The following is a 22885-nucleotide window of genomic DNA, read 5'->3' as shown; positions in this document are numbered from 1 at the left end:
GCGACAAAAGTACATCACTGTCGATGAGTAAGTACCTTATCTTGGTGATCTTCTGGGCGTCGCCTTCCTTTCCTGACGATCGTCCCCTCAGGACCCCTTCTACCAAGCCCGTGAAATCTCCTGAGAAGCAGCTCCCTCTCGTCCCGTCGCACCCGCCAAGCTCCAGCACTACAGGCTCGGGCGCTGCCCATGGCGTGGGGTCAGCCGTGGGAGTTGGTCCATCATCAAGGCGCCCTGAGCTTGCGCCTTTGCCGTCCTTTCTATGCGGCCTTGCTCAGAGCGCAGCACGCATGCCAAGGGCTCCTCCCATGGTCACGGTCGGCAGCTGGCTGGCCTTGACCCTGGGGTCTTCTTCAAGTAGCGGGTCTTGTTTGGTTCGGGCCCCTCGTGAGGGTCGGCTGGCTCCTGGGGCCGTGCCAGTCCCCATCCCCCTGCTGAGAGGGGGCGCGCCGCGTCGGGCGTCACCCACAGCCCCCATAGTGGAGGGCGAGATGGGACATGTGCTCGAGTTCGAGCGCGGGCGGAGTGTCGTTCGTCATGAGCTCTTCCAGGAGGCGATGGACACGATGAACCGACTCGGCGAAGAACTTGAGGGTGTTGACGCGTGCCTTGAGGCCAAGGGTCTTTGGTTGACGGAGGAGTGGCACAGGCTGAAAATGACCATCAACCTCGGGCGCCACCAGCGCGAGCTACATAACATGAAGGATGAGGCCTCCCTTGCGGCCTCTTGTGAGGCCTGCTCCCGAGATTTGTAGGAGTCTCATGAAGCTGACCGCCGTCGCGAGGTTGCGGAGAAGCGCACGTGGGAGCTCCACGCCTGGAGTGCGTCCCTCGAGTAGTAAGTGGAGGCGTGCAAAGCCGCCCTCGCGTCGCTGAGGGGGATGCCTGTCAAGGAAGATGAAGTTCGGAAGCGCGAGGAGGCGTTGGCTCTGGAAGCCATTGAGCGTAGCCTCAAGCTTGAGCAACTAGAGATGAGGGAGCGTCAAGTTTCCCAAGTGGAAGATGTCGTTGGGGATCGCAAGGCCAAGGTCCAAGAGGAAGTCGACCGTCGGGTGGCCAAGGTTTGCGCGGATCTTGAAGGTTGGCACCGCCTGAAGCTGAAGCTTGCGGGAACCGAGGCAGCAGGCAGGACCGCCGCTATCAGGCCCAGGTTAGATGAGGCGGAGAGGCATGAGGAGGCCACGGCTGCCGCCTTGGTCACGGCGCAGGCGGACTCGGCCTCTGCCCGCGCCGAGATGCTTTCTCTTCAGAAACGGGTTGATGAAGCCGAGGTTGTCGCGCGGCAAAATAGGGAGGAAGTGCTTCAACGGCGGACACTGGAGCGCGAGCATGCCCCCATGCTTCAGGTCCTCCGGAACAGGGCTATTACCGCACTGGGCTTCATCTGTGACGAGAATGCACCGCCCCCCACTCGAACGACTATGTCAGTCACCTGAATTTCTTCACCAACGTGGTGACACGCCTGGAAGCCTGCTCTAATAGGGATCGCCAGCTTGTGGAAGAGAGAAGTCGCAATCTACTTGGGCGCGCGTTCTCCCACGTCTTCAGCCACCTCCGGAACATTGATCCCAACTTCAATTTTGACGTCGCTATTGCTCCCATGCCAATAGCCATCCGGGTTGACTTGGTGCGATGGGTTGAAGACCACATGGATGCGCTGGTCAGGGCCTTCGTTTCTGACGATGACGGGGTAGTGGTTGCGGCGGACGAAGGCGACGTGGTTGATGACGGCGACGTCAGCACCAGCGAAGGTGGAGGCATTGCCAGCAATGGTGGCAGCGACGCCAGCGGCGCGTCTGAAGACGACATGGGGGACGAGGCGAGCGACGTATCCGGCTGATTCCTTGTTTTCCTGTTATTTACCCTGTAAAAACTTGGGCGTGGCCCTGGAAGATTGGAAGAGAGTTTTGAGAGGGGGATCCCCTCATGTAAACAAATCGTTTCTTTTATCCTTCTGTGTCAAATTGAGCACGCGTCTTCGTGAGCTTTACGTATACTGGGGCAAGGTTGTTGTTGCGGTTTACCTCATCCCTGGAGAGTCCAAAACTGGCTCAAGAGATTGCGGGTTTTTGAGAAGCTCCTGAGGAATTTGTTGCCACGCCCGAGAGGGCAGTGTGATAAGTGAGCGGCTGCCACGGCTCGGCACGCGCGTGGCTCGCGTGCATCATGACCAGCCTGGCTCGTGAGGGGCCCGCGAGGGGAGAGCGACTGGCGCGATCTCCGAAACAAGGCAAGAACTAGATTGTGAGAAATAGCTTCAACAAGAAAAGGCATCCCCCGCGTGCATCAAATGAAAATTCAACTTCAACTTAAATCCAAATCCAGAAGGCAGTGTTACAAAAAAGAGATCCAAAGCAAATGGCCGCGTCCGTCACCTAATCTAGTCTTCGACGTCTTCTCACCAGCGCGGAGCTAAGTGCTGCCACTGGGCATGGGAGGGAGCGCCTGAGGACCTAGGGAGGCTCTCCGGAGACTCCGGGGCGTGTACAGCCCCACTCATTATTACGTGAGAGCGTCACGGACGGCGATCTTCACAGGCACTGGGCCTTCTTCACAGGTACCAGCGTTGCTTCATATCGCCAGGCGAGGGCCCCGCCTTGCGCCACCCCCTACCACCTCTGGGACGACCGGAAACCAGGACGGCCCAACAAGGGCAGAGGGGACGCCGGCGGCGCCCTCGGCGACCACGGGTCCTCTGCCGGGGGAAAGGACACCGAAGCCACCCCGCAGAGGGCCTACCTCCGGACGTTGCCTTGCTCCGCGCGGTGCGGGGTGGGGCCTTGCTCCTGGCCCCTCCCGCGGAACCCCCAGTGGGTCTCTCTTGTCAGGGCGGGCATAGCCGTGCCGGAACCATCATTCGGCGTCGTGGCCTGGTTCATCTGTGACTCATGGTTAGCGTAAGCTTGCTCCTGAGGGATTAGTGGTACCATATATCTGTTGTCGACGGCGCGGTTGGCGGGGCTCTCCGGCGGCTCCTGGAAGGCTTCAGCTCCTAATGCCTCCTCCTCCCAACCTGGCCCGAGAAACGATCCAGGGTCGTCCTCCGATGTGTACTCCTGGTCCATCATGCGGGGCACATAGGCTTCCCAGGCTGTCACCCCAAGCCCCCTTGCCATAGTGCCCCACACTCCACGTCGCCCGACCCAACGCGGCGTCCTGAGGATGATAGCGCGACGCCTTGCCGGGGCCATAGGGGGCAACGCTCGTTTCCATGCTCAACAGAGGCGGCGCGGGGGAAATGGGGCCGCCAGCCGTCCTAGTGTCGATGAAGCCCCCAGGCGTGCCCGAGGGCACGCGGTTGCGGTGAGGCCCGTCATGAGGTCCAGTAGCGGCTCAGGAAGGGAGCAGATAGCAGAAAGGCGGCACTCCTAGTGCCGCCGCATCTAGCAGCTCAGCGACACGTTCCAGCAGTGCATGGCGGCCGCTCTCCATCAGCCGGCACCGTAGCAACTCCCGCGCCACCGTGAGCGCGGCCCGCATGTTCGCCTGCTCCTGCCCGGTATGGGGCGCCGTTGCTGCGGCATGGCTTGCAGCCCTTGCAGCGGCTCGCGCTTGTCGTGGAGTGAGGGTGGACGACCCCTGGCCGCTCCGCCCGCGCCCCATAGCGTTAGGTGGCGCTCGTGGTGCCTCGAGCATGGGGTTGAGGTCTTCATGGGCAGGTTGCACCACCCGGGATGGCCAGGCTGCCCAGCGGTCGGAGTCGGCCCTTGTGTCGCCAGGCATCGGGGCCACGGAGCGTCGACATGTCGATTGGCGAAGAAGAGACTCCGGCGCACCCCTACCCTGCGCGCCAAATGTCGGATCACGGGTTCCGGCAAAACCCTCAAGGTTCGAACACTAGGGTGCGCGTGAAGGTTTTCTCCCTATCAATCCACGCCCTAGATCTCTAAGATCTCACGGACAAACTACACGAACTCACAAGACAAAGACACAAGATTTATATAGGTTCGGGCCACCGTTGTGGTGTAATACCCTACTCAGTGTGGTGGTGGATTGCCTCTTGGGCTGATGATGAACAGTACAAGGGGAAGAACGGCTTCCTGAGGTTGAGGTGTTCTTTTGCTTGGTGAACTTGTGTGGGTGAGATGATCTTGGATCCATCTCCAATCAGTTGTTTATCAGGTCCCCTCTCTACTGTGGTGGCTAGTTCTACTTATATAGGCCCTGGTCCTCTCACCAAATATTGAGCGGGAAGGGAGCCAACAACACCAATTCGAAAGGGGATAGCTAGTACAACTTATCCTGACAAAAGCGGTCTTCGCCTGCCAAAGGCTCTAGTGGTGACGCCGTCCTGGGCTCCATGGTGACCTCAGTCTTGCCGTCCTTATGGTCTTGGTCTTGTTGCACCAATATGGAAACCTTTGCTTGATGCCTCGGTACTCTGCGCCTGCGCTTGCCCCCTTGGCACCAAAGAGGAATCAAGGACATTGCGCGCTGGCGCCCGCCTGGTCTCGATCGTCATGGCTCACGTCACAAGGACCTCGCGAGGTTTGCCTTGCCTTGATCTATCTGCCCCTCGCGATCCTGCCTGGTAAGGCTGTTCCTGAGGAGGTCTTGCATCGTCCGCCTCACGAGGCTTGGCCCCTCGCGAGGGTCTTGATTGCCTTGTCGATGAATATGGGCCGTACAAACCTACCAGCCCAGCCACGCCGGGGGCCGCAGGTAGGCAAGTCTGGGGACCCCCGTTCATAGAACGCCGACAAATGCTGGCAAGGCATGCATGTATACAACATGCATCTGCCTCGATTGATTGCTACGGTGGTTGGATACTTATGTACATGAAGAATTGATTGATTCCTATGGTGGCTGAATATTTACGTACATGAAGATTCAATGTATTCTCCCCATCTAGAAGTGCACATGAGTAACACACACGCGCGAAAGCGGCAAAGGATTGGTTGGCCGGAGGTGACGTGACGGGGTGGCATAGGAGAATCGGAGGACCTTGTCATGGTTTTGAAGGAGACGGGAAGGCGGTGCTTAGTTTCTTTAGTCTCTTTCTCTCTTAGTGAAAGTTACTCTTAGTGTCCTTCATCCAAATTGAATTGGATCAAAATGAGCAGGTCTCAGATAACTATGGGAAAGGCATATAGAAGAGATAAGTGGGAAGGAGATGATTGCATCCCGTTTTTTTAGGAGAAATGTGTGTTAATGGGAAGGAAGGGATTGTGCCCGATTTTCTATAGGGGAGATGTGTATGAAAGGAATGATGGATTGCGTTATAATTTTTTGGAGAGCAAGAAAAAAGAAAGGAAAACTAGAAACGTGGAGGAGATCATGCGATGGGTGGGGCCGGTGACTTCCTTCAATTGATGGGAGGGTAGAAAACAAATGAATGAACGAGCGGCCTTTGGACTCCCCATTAGGATTAGAGATAAGACAGAAAATTCTACTCAAAAGTCGAGATGGCTACAAAAAAGGGAAGGGGAGACAAACAATTAGCATGGTGGGAACTAGTTACATTGTGTACATGTATCGTACTATACACAATGCATTTCTTCTAATGGAAGAATTGTGGACGATGTTTCTCTTCTGGAAAGTGGACAGTCTTAAAGAACTATGGACAATGTTTCTTTTGTAAAAAGTGGACAGTCTGAGAGCTAACTATACTAACGTGATATTAGGGACTATTTGGTACCGCTGAGCGAGCTTTATTCCACTGAAATAGGATTATAGTCACTAAGACAAAATCCGAAGCAGAGTTTGGTACACAGCGCACCCAACGAGTGGTTCTACCATAGAATGACCAATACTAGGCAATCCTATTTTAATTGAGCCCGCGTGTCAGGGGCGGATCTAGTGAGAGTGTCGTTGGTGCCATGGCACCCCCTCCAAAAGTGGAAAATAAATTTCACTATATACTTCACATTAAATACCCATTGTTCCTATTTTCAGGTTATTGTAGAGATTATGATGATATTTAGTGCAAACTTTGAATGGTGCATCCCCAAGCCCATTATTCTAGGTCCGTCACTACCGCGTGTCTTAACTTAACTAAATCGAATGACCGTCAACACAAATATTTACCAAGAAATGTTTAGTGGATGCATGCAATATATAAATACACTCTAAATTTTTATATCAAATTAAAACGAAATAACTTGGAGTGTAAGAATCATTATATACTGAAACAAATACCTACCAATCTTGAACATCGTTAGAAAACTACGAATGCCTACACAAAAACAATGATAACTACTAAATTTGTGTTTACAGAAAAAATATAACTAAGCAACATGATAATAAAGCTGAAAATTTATACAAATACAATTTGAGCAACGAAACTGATCATAAAAAAAGTTAGTACATCATGCATAATTAAAATGTAAATGACGAAGGGATAACACAATATTTATATATCGGTAAAAGCCAAGATATACCAAAGATAAACCTATGCTCACAGAAGTCCAATATTTAAAAATAGCATCGCATGTAATTTAAAAATAGAAAAATGAAATCATAAGTTCTCATCAATCAAATTTACAAATTTCTAGTAGGCGCATCGAGTGGGCCACTTTTCTAGTCAACTTGACTGTCAGTTGTCGGTGTCCATACCATAACTCCGCCCGGCAAATGTGCACGTGAGGCAACCTTTTGTCCTTTGAGAAAAAAAAAGAAGAGAAAATAAAGGTATGGGACCTTGACGGTTTGTTAACATCCATACGAGACAAGCATATCAGAACATCACAGAGAAAGACATATAATTAAACATGTGAATTGATAAGAGTTGTAAAATACTTAGCTTTATTTCATTATGCACAGGCTCTATGCCCGGCTTAGTACAAGGGATTACATGCCTTGCCGGCAGTCTTGTACAAAAGGTTGTTGTCGGGTGGCCCTACAACCCGTGCCTTATGGATAGAACTTATGAAGATGCTCACTATTCCATGAGTTATGCACTTGAGTGCCATCTTCGGTCTCTAGGCGGACTGTGCCATGCATTGTGACTCGTACTGCCTGATAAGGGCCTTCCCACTTTGGCATCGACTTGTTTGAATTCTTGCTGGACCAAACTCACTTAAGAACAAGGTCGCCTTCCTCAAGACTCCAGGCATTAACTTTGTGGCTGTGATAGCGGCGCAAAGCGTGCTGGTAACGTGCATCACGTACAACCTACGTTGCGCAAATACTTCAGAAACCGCGCATATCCAGCCGGATACTGCCCCGATACTCAGATACTGCCCCAATATGGCCCGATACGTATCCTGTAAGTATCCCTCGATTTTTCGATTTGAAAAAAAAAGAAAATAATGTTTGATACTCCTAGGATACTTCTGTGATACTTTTTGGATACCTGAAACCCCTCGTTAGACATGAAATCCCCGAAGTTGTAAAGGCGCACCTTTTGAAGAGACCCAACATGGGCGTGAGTTCATGCCAAAACATGACCGTCAATGTTTTTGTTCATTTGAAAGGTGAGCAAGAGAGAGTCGATGCACAGATTGGAACAACAAACCTGGGAAAATCCCACTGCCAATTAATGATAGTGGACCAAGTGCAAGAAAACAAAGGGAATAATCCTATTGAGGCAAGCTTTGACCTAGAAGCTCTATTTTTTTTCTATTTTTTTAATAATTAATATCTATATATAAACATATCGTCGTATCCGTGCTTTCAGAAAATTGGCGTATCGGGCGTATCCCCGTATCGCGTATCTGATACGTATCCAAGTATTTATGCAACGTAGCATACAGCAGCCTGAAGACAATCTTCCTCAAGGAGCGTAGCATCATGTTGATGCAAACGCTTGTGCTCAAGCTCATCATAAGCAAGCACTCGAGTTGACCCGTATATGAGTTCCATGCGGAGAATTGCTTCTGCACCATAAACTAGGGAGAATGGTGTCTGGCCAGTAGCTTGATTTCGTGTCGTCTTGAGTGACCAAAAAACCGCTGGCAACTCATCAATCCAGCGTCTTCCACACTTATGTGGCATATCGAAAGTTATAGTTTTGGGCCCATGCAGCACTTCAACATTTGCCCTTTCTTCCTGGCCGTTGCTTCTTGGATGAGCAACTGATGCAAAACAGATTTTTGCTGGCAAGGTCGTCAAGTTACTACATGAAGGTGCAGCTCGTGAACTTTGTGATGTTGTCGGGGATGACCCTATTGGGCACTCCTAAATAGCAACATCTGTTAACCTTTTCCTTAAATAACTTAGCATTTTCATAAGCTTGTGTCCTCCATTCATCTAGAGAGCTAATATCAAATAACCTCTTTTCACTGACATGTTTGAAATCATATTAAGGCCTCCTTTTAATACAGAACCGGAACAAAGCATTAGCACATAGTGAATACATGAACTCCTCAAACTACGGTCATCACCTCGAAGTGTCCCGACTTCTGTCACTCTTGGTTTGCCGGATCATAACACGTATTAGGTGACTATAACTTGCAAGGTTGAATCTAGAACATAGATATAATGGTGATAACACAAATGGTTCAGATCTGAAATCATGGCACCTGGGCCCAAAGTGACAAGAATTAAGCATGGCAAAGTCATAGCAACATCAATCTTAAAACATAATGGATACTAGGCATCAAGCCCTAACAAAACTAACTTGATTAGATGATGAATCTCATCTAACTCCTCACCGACCAACGAGCCTATGAAGAAATTACTCACTCCCGGTAGGGAGCATCATGAAATTGGCGATGGACAAGGGTTGGTGATGACGAAAATCGAAGATCCCCCTCTCCGGAGCCCCAAACAGACTCCAGATCTGGCCTCCCCATGAAGAACAGTTGGTAGCGGCGGCTCCGTCTTGTGAAACGCGATAATTATTTCTCCCTCATTTTTTCCACAAATATGTGATTTATAGTATCAGGGTTGGAGTTTGCGGGGCCACTATGTGGGGACAACCCACCTGGGCGCGCGTGGAGGGGGGCGCCCTGGTGGGTTCTACCCACCCAGGTGCGCCCCTCTGGTGGTTCTTGGCTCCATAAATTTTCTTTATTTGTATAAAAATTATATGCAAAGTTTTGTTCCAATCCGAGAACTTTTATTTCTTCACAAAAAACAACACCATGGTAGTTCTGCTGAAAACAACGTCAGTCCGGGTTAGTTTCATTCTAATCATGCAAATTAGATTCCAAAACAAGAGGAAAAGCATTAGGAAAACTAGATACGATGGAGATGTATCAGCTCCCGCGAGCTTAAACCTTTGCTTGTCCTTAAGCAATTTAGTTGATAAACTGAAAGTGAAAAAGAAAAACTTTTACGGACTCTTTTGCTCTTGTTTACATAAATAAGCTTAAGTAGCACCTAGGTTTTCAGCCAAGATTATAACTAACCATGTCAATGGCATAATCAGCTAGCGAGCAATAATAAGATATCTCAAATAACAACACTTTGTCAAAACAACCATGATATAATATGAAAATAGTGGTATCTCGCTAGCCCTTTCCGAGACCACAAAACATAAATGCAGAGCACCTCCAAAGTTCAAGCAGCGACTAAACATTGTAATTCATGGTAGAAAGGATCCAATCATGATGCACCCAACATTAACTACACACAATGCATGAGGATGAAAATAGTGCTCTCAGGTTCTGGCGCTTATTTGAGAAGGTGATGATGAACATAAAAGTAAGTAGATAGTCCCTTCGCAGAGGGAAGAAGTGACTTGTAGAGGTGGCAGAGCTCAAGTTTTCAAAACAGAGGTAAATGAAAATTTGAGAAATGCACCCTTCTTGTTTACTTCACAACCATTAGTTATCGGTATCTTCCATGCTAAACACATGAGTGGCGGTTGCCAAGCGATAAAAGTAAAGGTTTACTCCCCTCCACCAACAATCACACTCCACGGCTTGTCCGAAACAACGAGTGTCGTCCATACCAACAACAGTCCCAGGGAGTGTTATTTAATTAATTGCAATTTGAGTTCGGAATTGGGAATCCCTATTACCGCCCCTCTCATGCAAGGACGAGTGAATCAACACTCATCATGAGAATAAGTCGCTTAGCATGGAAGATACTAACTACCTCCTGTCACTCTATGAACAATCCAGGCACACAAAAAGGATATTTATTTGAAGTTTTTAGAGGTAGCACAAGCAAATTTACTTAGGATGGCAGGGTAATACTACATATACAGGCGAAGGCTAGCAACTAGGTTGAGAAGCGACCAGCTAGAGAGCAAAAACGGTCATGAACATGCATTATGCATAAGTAACATTGGAGAATAGCATGAGTAGGATATGAACACCATGAACATAAATATCATAGAGGCTATGTTGGTTTTGGTTCAACTACATGCATGAACATGTGCCAAGTCAGGCCACTCGAACATTCAGAGGAGGATACCATATCATCATACTACATCACAATCATTTTAACGCAACGTTGACATCAAAGATAAATCATTATCCACTCCTACCTACTTAAGCTTGGCATGAGAAACTATAATCTCTAATTGTCATTGCAAACATGTTTGATCATAATAGGTTGAATCATGGATTTTAGGTTAAACATATTTACAAAAAAATAACAAGTTGAGTTCATACCCGTTTCTCCCTGTCACAGCCAGTTCATCAAATATCGTCATTATTGCCTTTCACTTGCATGACCGAATGATATGAAAATAATGATAGTGCAAGAGTGCCGCGGACTAAGCTGGAATCTGTAAACATTTTATTCAAAAGGAGAAGGCAAGGTAATATGGGCACTCTATTAGAAAATAAAAATAATGCATATGAGAGTCACTCAACATTTTCATTGTGGTCTTATCCTCGGTACAACTTAATAAAGAGAAAAGAACTTCAGAGAAACACATTGAAATGTTTCTGGAGTTTTGGTTTTCTGAAAGAAAGCAAATTAAAGGAAGAAAAACAAAATTGAGAAAATCTATTTACACGCGAGAGCTCCCAACAAGCAAAAGAAGAACAAGGAAATTTTTTGGGCTTTTCTTTTTAATATTACAACTAACTACACTAGAAAGAAAAATAAAAAAGAATGTGACCCCGCGGGGGTGTGAAAGCACTTTAGAAAGAACTTATTTATGTTGTATTGAGTAGCGTTGTACTCCCTTATGCCGCCTTCCCTTTGCTATTCGTGCGCCCGCAGCCCCTGAGCAGGGGTGAAACGTTATCGTCACCCTAGGTCAAAGTGCCCGGCCAAGGTCAAGAGACGGGCGCTTGCCAGAGGCCTCGGGCCACGTGTACCCGCGGCTTGCTCGACAGCGCCGCGCGAGGACACGAAGGCCAAGGTCTTGGCGAGGTGTGCGCATGGGCGGGACCGCGGCTGCCATGGCCTGGGCCCTCAGGGTGTCTTCAGCGCCATTGGGCTGGCCCAAGCATGCATGCTGTGCCCAGCACCCGCTCGCAGGGAGCTCGAGAGAGAGAGGGAGAGCGAAGCTGGCACCCGCCAGGCCTCAAAATAATACTAAGATGGGAAAGCAGCAAGGAGAAAAAATTCCCACCCACTTTTTAAAAAATAAACACAGAACTTCAAATTCGATCAAAAGGACACAACTAGTTACAAGAGAAAGGCAAGAAAAGCCGCGTCCGGCACCTAAACTAGTCTTCCCACCAGCACGGAGCATGTGGCCTCCACTTGGCATGTGCATAGTCGTTGTTTGACCGTGTCGTCCGATAGCGCGGAGCATGGGGCTTCCACTAGGAGTGGGCATAGTCACTGTAAGACTGTGTCGTCCGCCATCACGGAGCATGGGGCTTCCACTTGGACATGGGTGGGAGCCCCCGTAAGGCTCAGGGGCGGCACTCAGGAGATTCTGGGTCGTGTACAGCACCTCTCATTATTACGTGAGAGTGTCACGGGTAGGTCCTCAAGAGGCGCAGGGTGCCTCGCACCCCCGAGGGGGACCCTACCCCCCACCGCCAGGCACACGGCCTTGGACCTGGGATACAGGGGGGGGCAGCCCGCGGCGCCCCTTCAGGGGAGGGCCCGCTCCTAGACGAGGTCTCCGGCCCTGAGGGTTTGGAGGCGTAGTCCGCTGTCGTGACGGCGCCATGACTCCTCGCGGTGCGGGGGAGTCAGGCCTTTTAGCCAGGGGTGGAAATGGTCCCAGGCATGACACCTTGGCGCACCCCGCCGGGGTGCCACAGTTCGCGGGGGCTGCCTCCTGGTCCCTGGCAGGCGGGGCCCCACGGCCTCGGAGGTGGGTAGGAAAAAGGGGGTCATGAAAAATGTCTCAATTGTACTGGCGTGGGCGGGCCCCGACAGGGGCCGCAGCTTACCCAACCAACCCCATCACGAGTTCGCCAATTCCTCCTGAGGCCCTTGGGTCCTGGGACGCCCGAGGGTTCCTGACGGATCTGTGTAGGGGGTGCTTAGTCGGGCCTCGCTCCGCAAGCATGCCACCGGAGCATGATTTACCTATGTTCCAAGGTTAGTGTAATATGTTTTGGAGAGACTACTTGCAAAATGGGGTTGTTGTTGTCAGATTTCGGGTTCCGCAGACCCTTGAGAGATTCGAACTATGGGGTGCTTGCAAAGAACTCAACCTCCTAGTCTGCCTACTCGCTAACCACTCGGTCTCGATCCATGAACTGGAAGGAAACAGGACACAACAGTTTACCCGTCCTGCCGTCCTAGCAGTCTTAGTCTTGTTGCACCAGGATGGAAACCTTTGGCTGATTCCTCGGGACTCCGCGCATGCACTTGCCTCCTTTGCACCGAAGAGGAAACTGGTACAATGCGCCCGCTGGCGCCTGCCTGGCCTTGGTCGTCATGGCTCACGTCATCCAAACCTCACAAGGTCAAGCATGCGTAGAAATCTCCACTCGGGAGCCAGCCTGGGGACGCCGCCCTCATGGAGGTCTTGGTGTCGTCCGCCTCGCGAGGCTTGGCCCCTCGCGAGGGTCTTGAGTTGCTGATGCTGAAGATGGGTCGTACTGGGCCGCCGATGAACCCAAGCCATGGGCCATAGGCAGGCAATTCTGGATATCCCCGTTCTGAGGATGCCGACAGTAGCCCCTGGGCTCAAGGCGCGCTTGAACTTGGCTTCGACGTGAAGCCCAAGGTCAAGTGCGGAGCGCCGCGGTCCCTAACCACCTGCGGCCTTGGTGGACGCATGGCGATTGATGGTACATGGGCACCTCCGCCTCCCCATGCTGCCTCGGCAACCGTTCGAGTTGACGAGACCCCGCTACATGCTGAAAAAACCATCATTGCGTGTGATCGTGGAGGCTAGCGGTTGGTCTCCCTCCGGCTATAAATGAGGGGAGGGGCCGAGCCCCCCTTGCTCATCTCCGTCTTCCGGGTGACCGCTCTTTCTTCTTCTCCGTCTCGCTATAGCATCGATGGCGCCAACCAGGAACTTCTCCGCCGCTGAGAAGGGGAAGGCTCGCAAGGAGGGGCCGGATTAGCCGCCGCCTAAGAGGGGCCGCGGACGCCCCCGCAAGTATGCCGCGAACCTGGCGGTGGTCCCTCAGGGGCGCAGGCGCACCACTCCAAGAGCGGGAGCTGCCTCCGGCGGCCCAGCGGCGCTTCTTCGTGCGGCGGGAGGCGCCATGGCTGAGGCAGCTTCTGCGATGAGGGATGGCGGGCCATGGTTGCCCGACCTCCCCGGCCGTGCTTCCACTCGGCAGGCGCGTCCGGGAGTATTTTGTGTGGTCGAAGAGGCCCGCGGGTACCTGGCTCCCGCTCTCACGCTTCTTCGTGGGTGCGCTTCCACTACTAGGAAAAGGGCTATAGATGATATGGCCACTAATGGCGCACCAGACATGTGGTGCGCCACTACTATATAGCAGTGGCGCACCATATGTTGGTGCGCCATTAGTGTGATAGACACTAATGGCGCACCAGACCCTCGGTGCGCCACTAGTAACAAATTTTTTTCCAAAAATACTAATGGCGCACCAGGGCACAGTGCGCCATTACTAGTTTTAACTAGTAATGGCGCACATGCCACACAGTGCGCCACTACTATAATATTTTTTGCAAAACTACTAATGGCGCACGACAAGCACCCCCGCACCCTCCCCCGCTCAACTGCGGCCGAGCACCCCCCGAACCCTCCCCCGCTCCACCGCCGCCGAGCACCCCCCGCACCCTCCCCCGCACCACCGCCGCCGATGATCCCCCACCGCCCCGCACCCTTCCCTGCTCCACTGCCGCCGACGATCCACTGCACCCTCCCCCGCTCCACCGCCGCCAAGGACACACCCGCACCCTCCCCCGCTCCATCGCCGCCGACGACCCACCGCACCCTCCCCCGCTCCACCGCCACCGAGGACACCCCCGCACCCTCCCCCGCATCACCGCCGCCGATGACCCACCGCATCCTCCCCCGCTCCACTGCCGCCGACGACCCACCGCACCCTCCCCCGCTCCACCGCCACCGACGACCCACCGCACCCTCCCCCGCTCCACCGCCACCGAGGACACCCCCGCACCCTCCCCCGCTCCACCGCCGCCGTCGACCCACCGCACCCTCCCCCGCTCCACCGCCGCCGACGACCCACCGCACCCTCCCCCGCTCCACCGCCGCTGACGACCCACCGCACCCCTCCCCCGCTCCACCGCCGCTGATGACCCACCGCACCCTTCCCCGCTCCACCGCCGCCGAGGACCCCCCGCACCATCCCCCGCTCCACCGTCACAAATGAATGAAACTAAAAATCCAAATAAACAAATTTGATTATATTTTCAAATAACAAATTTGATGATATTGTCAAATAACAAATTTGATGATATTTTTTTATATTCATAAATATTTTCAAAAAACAAATTTGATCATATTTTTAAAAAAAATTATTAGTGTTTTTATAAAAATTTATTATTGTTTCATATTCATATTCATTTTCTAAAAAATTATTAGATGCAACAAAAAATATAAAAAAATTACTTACGGTGCACCGCTGGCTAGTGCGCCATTGCTATCTAAAAATAGATTACTTATGGCGCACTGCTCGGGGGTGCGCCATTGCTATAAAAAACATACTAATGGCACACCGCCAGGGGGTGCGCCATTAGTAATCTCCCCCATAGCTAATTCGCCCGATCCCTTCGTCCCTTCCTCGCCAGATCCACTTCCCCCCTCGCTCCACACCCGCTCCGACGACCCCTGCGCCCCGCCTCGCCGTCTCGGTCCTCGCCGCCGATGGCCTGCCGCCATGACGGACCCACTACGCTGACCCACTGCGCCGCCGCCCGGTCTCCTCCGCCCGTAAGCCCCCCTCCTCCTCCGGCCGTCCATCGCCTTCGGCCTCCTACCCCTAACTGACTCGACTCCCCTGGCCTCCGCATAGAGAATGGGACCCGCTGCTACGCCGCCATCGCCGTCGTCCTTGACCGCCTCTCCCCTCCTCTAAAGAAGGAGCACGGGGCCTGCTGCTACGCCGCCATCGCTGCCGTCCTGCCTATCCTCGTCCTCAGCCCTTCATCGACGCACCCTCGTCCTCAGCCCGCCATCGACGCACCCTCGTCCTCCACTCCTCCACGGTGAGCCATCCTCTCTCTTCCAACTCCTTGTTCTGAATTTGTACTACCAAGTCTGAAATTTTCATCGTTATTCTTAAGTCTGAAGTTAGCTGAACACTTAACTGAAACATTTCTGTCAAACTAAAGCAAGCAAACACTTAACTGAATTTGCAATGACAGGCTCTGCTAGACTAGGAAAACTGTTAGCCATTTCTTAACTCATTTGGGAGTCCTGGAGGTTTGTTCAAAGTATCACGTCATTAGAAGAGGTGTATCTTTGCTGCATGTATTTTCAGAATTGAACTAACACGTGTATTACTTGAAAGTGGTACTAGTAGCTAGGATGGGGTGGGTGGGCGTGGGCCATAGTATTTTTTTAGAGCATCTTTGCTGGATGTATGTTCAGAAACGTGTTAACAGGTGTATTATTTACAGTAGTAGTTGCAGACATGGTGCTACTTGATATTTTTAAGACATGGCATCTCCCATGACCGAATAAACAACAAGGGGAGTTGATTCCATTTCTTGGTTTCTGTAAGGATTTAATGGACCTGGGCCTAGTTAAGTATAGGCTTGGGCTTGTGGTTGAATGCTACCATTGTCCTAGCAATGTATTTTCAGAATTGAGCTAAAGAATTGGGGGGTAGTATTTCTTATTTTAGAGCACCTTTGCTGGATGTATTTTACAGCAGTTGTTGGAAGCAAAAAAATGCTTGTGGGTTGTCCTGTTAAGTTGAGTGAGTCATTAGAGGGCAGATAGAGTCACCCACACCAATTAATGTTTATGAAGAAGAAGAATAAACCTGCTGCTGCTGCTGTTATGCCTGTATTCACTGCTACTGCTATTGTACTTGTGATGATGTTGTACTTGTGATGATGCTACTTGTGATCTTCTGAAATGACCCATTGGCAACTTCATTGCGCGAGGATAATGATTTTGCAGGTACCCCAAGAGGCCCTTGAGTTTGCTGGAATGACGATTAATTTCCTTTTCGGCAAATACGGGTAATCCATATGTCCTATTTTCAGCAAAGGTCATGCTGAAATTTTCCGTGAATTTTAGCATGACTTTGCTAAAAATAGGACATATGGGGTACTTGCGACTAATGCATGGGCCGGGGTATCTTAGTACTTAATTAAGTAGGATCAACTGCCTCTTGTGTTATACATATAGAAGTGTGATATCAACTCATAGTTATTACTAATGTCAGTTGCTCATCATCGATAAACCCTAATCTGGTAGGATGACCTACTAAAAAAATCCCATACCACATATTCTATTTGGATGGCCCTGCTAACCCTTGACCATAAATACTTGAGATGGATGTAGTAGGCTTAAAGAAAGAAATGTTTTTAGGCCAACTACACTGGGCCTGGTTGAAAATGCACAAGTGTGCATGACTAACAATATTCTATTGTACAGCTAAACAGGAAAGAGGAACCACTCATCCTAACCATTTGCTCTCAAAATTACCACTTCACTTCTTACTACTGAAAATCTTAGACCATCTCCATTCACCAATAGCTCAAACCAGTTTGAAGGGCGTGTTTTCACCACACTGTGGATTATCTTATTGGACCCAACGCAAGAGATGATGTAGTTTTGAATTATGAATGTAGGATATGTCGTGATCGGACGACGAAAGTCTACCGGGGGAGTGCGGCTGGTGCCACGACGATCGAGGTCTGTGCGACATGCCTCACGTGGACGATGATCAGCGCTTCAGCATTAAGCTCGAGGAGACCTTCGAAGTTGAAATGGTACACAACGACGACAAGTGTTATTTTCATAATTAAGCATGACTTCAACTATTTCAACATGTAATTTTCATCTTTTACAATTCAAGTATAGCTTATCCCATGCCATGCAAGACGCCGTGTCTTGCAGAGGATGGATTTTGAAGACAATGAAATTTCCGAAACAAAGAAAATTCACCTAAGGACTCATCACGATGTGGATTTTGAAGTAAATCTGTATAATTTTGGGAGCGTAAACCATTTTGGTTGCAAAAATTGGGAAGCATTTTTCAAGATGTATGGTTTTGATGAGGGTATGCTTGTCACCATGGATCTTGGTGATCCTAAAATCGAGCAAGACAATATGGACATTTGGGTCCTTATTGATAAGCCTCCAATTCTATCGCTATGTGAGTTTCTCAAACATAGTTATTAGATAATTTATATTGTTTATTTCAAAATAGTTGACAGCTTATTTCCATTGACATCTTATTTTCATTGTTCAAAGAATGTGCGGGAGATGGTAGACAAAACCCACTACACCGATGGCTCCGAATTAACAACTTACAAGGAGAAAAATCATCTGGTCGGATTTTGTACTCACATTGAGAATTACAATATCTACAATCAAACTCCTCAACATTACGGTCAATATGTGCCACTAGTGCATGTGTTCAACTACAGTAACTACCATGGAGATACCCTGGTAAGATTTTTTACTATTACGACACCCGTGCATCTTTTGCATACTTCTAGAACTAGTACATCATTGCTAACTATGAAGTTATTACTATGTTTTTCAACAGATAATCCCAAATAATTGTGTGCCTCATTTGATTTATCAGAAAGGTAGCCTTAATGTTTTGAACATACAGCCAGGTCATCCTACGAACCTCAACTGTCCATACCAGATTTCTAAAAGAAGTGGAGATATGCAAATCAAAGGATGGACAAAATGTATGGACAGTTGTAAGGAGGTTCTTGGAAGCAAAAGGAAGCGAAGCGCAAGAATTGGAGACAGGATTATCTCCATTCTCCATAATGGAGAGTCAGGGTCTATATTGTTTTATGCTATTTTACCTTAAATAGGGTATTTAGGTCCTGCCTAATACTAATGATCATGTGCTAAGAACAATTAAGTAGGGTTAGTTCGATGACTATCAAGATGATGATCGTATGACTTGTTTTTAATAACGAGTAGAAGTTGTATCATGATGATTAGTAGGACTTGTTAGGATTAGTATTACTTCCGACAAAATCGCTACTCGCGGTCTTGAGACTTGTAATGTTCTATCTTTGTTCGGTCTTTTGAATTCGGAGACTAATATGACGAATTGTATTCGGAGACTAATCTTTTATTGTATTCGATGAATCTACTATTTATATGTTGTGCTCTCTATATTATGTGCATTAATATGTTTTGTAACCTGTGCAAATATCAGAAAAAAAAATAATCCCTAATATTCATACTAGTGGCGCACCACTCAGCACACTAATGGCGCACTGCAAAAAGGACTCTAATGGCGCATCATCCACTAGTGCGCCATTAGTATGCCAAAGCACATGGGTGAATATGGCCCCCTGGGAGGCATACTAATGGCGCACCGTGGGCTATATTAATGACGCACTACATGGTGCACCATTAGTATACCAGATACTAATGGCGCACCACAGGTGCGCCATTAGTAAAAAAGTACTAATGGCGTGATACTAGTGGCGCACCTGTAGCGCGCCATTAGTAGGAAAAACAGGTGCGCCACTAGTAGGCCTTTTCCTAGTAGTGTTCCGACTGCGGGGCTCGACGTCCTCTGGCTGCAGGCGGATGGCTGCTGTATTCGGGCCTCATGGGCTGAAGTCGAGGTCACCGCCGCCGGCAATGTGTCCTTGACCCGCGGCTGGCCGGCGTTTGCCCATGCGCGCGGCCAGAGCCAGAGGTGCACCCTCCACTTCAAGTACGACGACCTCGAGACCCTCTGTGAGGGTGTTTGGGGAAGACGGCCGCCGCGTGGGGTGCTGCCCCGAAGACGGCAGCAGCGACGATGAGCTTGGCCTTGACGATGGCCGCGACGACGATGAGGGTGAGCTTGCCCTTGGAGAGGACCACGGCAGTCCCTGCGGCGGCAGCACCTCCTCCGGCGAGAGCACCAGCAGCGGCGGCTATGATCATCCACCTCACCGACGTGCTCTAATCGGGGAAGGCGACGGGCCATCTCACCGCCGTGCTCCGGTGAAGTAGGAGGAAGGCTCGAACTGAGCTCCGGCCGTGGCTGGATCCTGGCCTCGGGAACTGCTGCAGGCGTGCGGCCTGCTTTTGTTTAACCTTTCCTTCTCCTGCATTTCAAAAAAGTAGAGTACCCCATTGGGGTGTGTACCGAACCATGGCACTTATGTCACTATGCTATGTTTATTATTTTGATTTCATGCACTTATGCCATGTTATCCATGTCCCGAGTAGGTGCGGTTAGGGTAACTTATCTTGAAGTGTTTGCGGTAGTTTCCAACCTAGCGAGGGTGCACCCTTCCAATGGCACCTGGCAAAGCCTCCTTCCTGACCGCTCAGGAGCCACCAACCTTAGGAGGCGTTGTAGAGCTGCAGGGTTGTTAGAAAACTTGATGGGGCACCTTGTTCTTCCTTGTGCGAGCCCCCACGCGTGGGTTGGTTGTGGCTTACGCACCGCGTCGCGCTTCTAGGGGGCATGGACTTGAGAGGGTGCGCATGTCCACAAACTCATTCAAGAGCTTCTGACGATGATTAAGGAGGATGAAGCACTAGGGCAACGGGGTTTCAGCAAGGTGTGTTTGCGTGCGGGCGAACCCAAACATGCATGCACACCTGCCTAGTTCCCCGCACGCGGGACGCACGAGGAGGAGCGACGGGCAACTGCCGCTCGTCCAGGGCCAAGACTGAGAGGTGAGCAAAGCAAGAGGAGAAAAATCCAACTCAGGCAAACATAAAAACGCGGACACTCTGAATTCCATTAAAAAGTTGCAACCAACTATAGAAAGCAAGCAAAAGAACAGTTGCGTCCGACACCTAGTCTAGTCTTCTCACCGGCATGGAGCTAACTGCTACCACTAGGACGTGGGAGGGAGCCCCCGTGAGGCCCGCGGGTGGCACTCAGGAGACTCCAGGGTGTGTACAGCCCCACTCTTTATTACGTGAGAGTGTCACGAGCGGAGACCTTCACAGGAACGGGGCCTTGCTTCATGGGTAGAACTTCTGGAGGTGCTAGATGTTCTAGGCATTCTGGATGGGGATCCCGTCCTGCGTCTCCAGGCACGCGGCGCCAAGCCTGGAGACATGGGTGATCCTGAACGGGCCCTCCCACATGGGTGAGAGCTTGTGCAGCCCCTCCCTAGAGAGCACCAGCCTCAGGACGAGATCACACACCTCGAGCGTCCTGGACCAGACGCAGCGGTAGTGATACAACCGCAGCCATGCTGGTACCTTGCTGCTCAGAGCGAGTCTTGACGGCAGTGTTCCTCCCCCAAGAAGATGTCCATCCCCCGCGAGGCGTCCTCGCGTGCCTCGTCAAATGCCAAGACCCACGTGTAGTGATGCCTGACCTCGTGCGGGATAACCGCTTCGACTCCATAGAAGAGGAAGAATGGAGCTTCGCCTGTTGGCTTGGTCGGGGTGGTGCGGATGGACCACAACACGGACTGGAGCTCGTCCAGCCAGCCCCTGTTGTAGGCCTCGAGCTTCTTCTTGAACATTCTTACCTTGAGGCCTCTTAGGACCTCCGCATTGGCGCGCTCGGCTTGGCCGTTGCTCCTGGGGTGTGCCACTGAGGTGTAGCATCTCTGCATTCCAAGGTTAGCACAATATGTTTTGAAAAGGCTGCTAGTGGACTGCAAGCCATTGTCAGTGATGATGCGGTCAGGGACCCCGAACCGGCTCACGATGCCCTTGATGAACTTGACCGCCGAGCCAGCCGAGATGGTGCGGACGGCCTCTGCCTCCACCCACTTGGTGAACTTATCGATGGCGACGTAAAGGTAGCGGTAGCCCCAGGCGCTCGAGGGAATAGGCCCAAGATGTCCAGCCCACAGACCGCGAACGGCCACGAGAGCGGGATGGTCTAGAGACCTTGAGCGGGCTGTTGGATCTGCTTGGCATGGAATTGGCAGGACTCGCAGGATCTCACCAACTCGGTAGCGTCATTGAGCGTCGTTGGCTCGTAGAATCCACTGCGGAACGCCTTGCCCATGACTGTGCACGACGAAGAGTGATGCCTGCAGTCCCCGCCATGTATGTCAGCCAGCAGCTCGTGTCCTTGCTCCCTAGAGATGCACTGCAAACAGACATCGTTTGGCCGCTTCCGATAGAGCTCACCATCCTGAATGCAGTAAGTAGTGGTTTGGCGAGCCACGCGCTCCGCATCTTCCTCCTTCTCCGACAGGGTGCCCTGAAGCAGGTACGCCTTGAACTCCTCAGTCCAGCACCCCTCCCGAGGCTTAAGCGCGAGGAGCAGATGGGCCCCCGAGGTCGGGCCACAAGCAAGTGTGCCTGAGGGTGGTGCTGGGGGAAGCTCTTCCTGAGGTGTTGCCGGTTCCGTGGTGGAGGGGGCTGCCGATGGCTTGAAGAGCCACTCCTCGAAGATGCCAGGCTCTTGTGGCAGGCACCGGGACACCCTCCTGACGATGTCATCTGCCTCCTTGTTCATGCCGCGCGGCACGTGCTGCAATTCCAGGCCCAGGAACTGTTTCTCAATTCTGTGTAGCTCCTCGAGGTATGCCTCCATGTCCTCATCCTTCGGCTCATACACTTTGTTGGAGAAGTTGACGAGGAGCTGGGAGTCGCCCTTGATGGTGAGACGCTTCACTCCCAAAGCTACCGCAGCCTTGAGACCGGTGATCAGGCCTTCATATTCCGCGATGTTATTGGAGAACTTCTCGCCCTGCTAGAAGCAGAGCTACACCATGTAGTAGAGCTTGTGTTGGGTGGGTGATGAGCACGGCTCCAGCCCCCGCGCCCTGACGCGCGGACGCATCGTAGAATTACATGACCTAACCATCCGGAGCCTTGCTTCCAGGCAAGAGGGGTCGGTCCTGTTCTACTTTGGGGCTGGGGACATCGGTCCATTCCACCACGAAGTCAGCGAGTGTTGCGCCCTTGATGACTCTACTAGTGCTAAACTCCAATTGGAACACTTGTAGTTCAATGTTCCATTCAGCGACCCTCCCTGCAACATTGGGGATCCGGAGCACCCTCTCTAGGGGGTGATCTAAGACAACCTTGATGGGGTGGCCCTGGAAGTAGTGGCACAACTTGTGGGAGGCGACGAGGAGTGCGAGCAAGAGCTTTTGCTACATAGGGTAGCGTGCCCGAGCATTGCGTAGCACCATGCTAACGAAGTACACTGGGTGGTTGATCAGGGCGGAAGTGTTGGTGGAGTCTTGTACCTCCTGAGACTGGATGGCCTCAGGAGCTTGGTCGCTCGTTGGGGCTGCCGAGGTCTTAGGGGCACCATCCTGAGGAGCTTGGTCATCTGCTGAGGTAGCCGAGGCCTCAGGAGCAACGTCCTAAAGCTGCTACATCTCGACTGGGTGCGGGGTGCTGCTCCGAGAGCCCTTGGCCAGGCGCTCCTCCTGGACCGCCACGAGCGCTGTGTTGGCTGAGTGAGGCGTGGCGGCTAGGTAGAGCACCAAGGGCTCGAGGGGGCGTCGCGCTGCCATTACCAGCGGGCTGGTGAGGTATTACTTGAGGTATTGGAATGTTGTGTCAGCCTCCGTAGTCCACTCGAATGGTCCTTTTTTCTTC

The 22885-nt window shown here is 51.2% G+C and overlaps 1 protein-coding gene across 1 annotated transcript; it reads right to left on the bottom strand.

Moving 5' to 3' along the window:
- Positions 1-20577: 20577 nt before the first annotated feature.
- On the bottom strand, positions 20578-21866 carry LOC147975667 (uncharacterized). The gene is made up of 2 exons (XM_087520526.1): positions 21270-21866; positions 20578-20925 (listed from the first exon to the last, which is right to left on the bottom strand). Exons 1-2 carry the CDS (start codon positions 21864-21866, stop codon positions 20578-20580), a joined length of 945 nt encoding a protein of 314 aa, XP_087376652.1.
- Between the last annotated feature and the right edge of the window lie 1019 nt (positions 21867-22885).

Source organism: Triticum urartu, chromosome 4A, assembly GCF_056163025.1.
Source record: "Triticum urartu cultivar PI428250 chromosome 4A, HENAU_Tu73, whole genome shotgun sequence".
Taxonomy (NCBI): Eukaryota; Viridiplantae; Streptophyta; class Magnoliopsida; order Poales; family Poaceae; genus Triticum; species Triticum urartu.
Note: the sequence above shows the minus strand (reverse complement) of the source record. Positions and strands in the feature narration are given on the sequence as shown.

Coding starts and splice junctions, on each gene's coding strand:
- LOC147975667 (XM_087520526.1), bottom strand. CDS start 21,866: ATGGAGGCATACCTCGAGGAGCTACACAGAATTGAGAAACAGTTCCTG. Junction 20,926..21,269: donor TCAATGACGCTACCGAGTTG/GTGAGATCCTGC, acceptor CTTGGAATGCAG/AGATGCTACACCTCAGTGGC.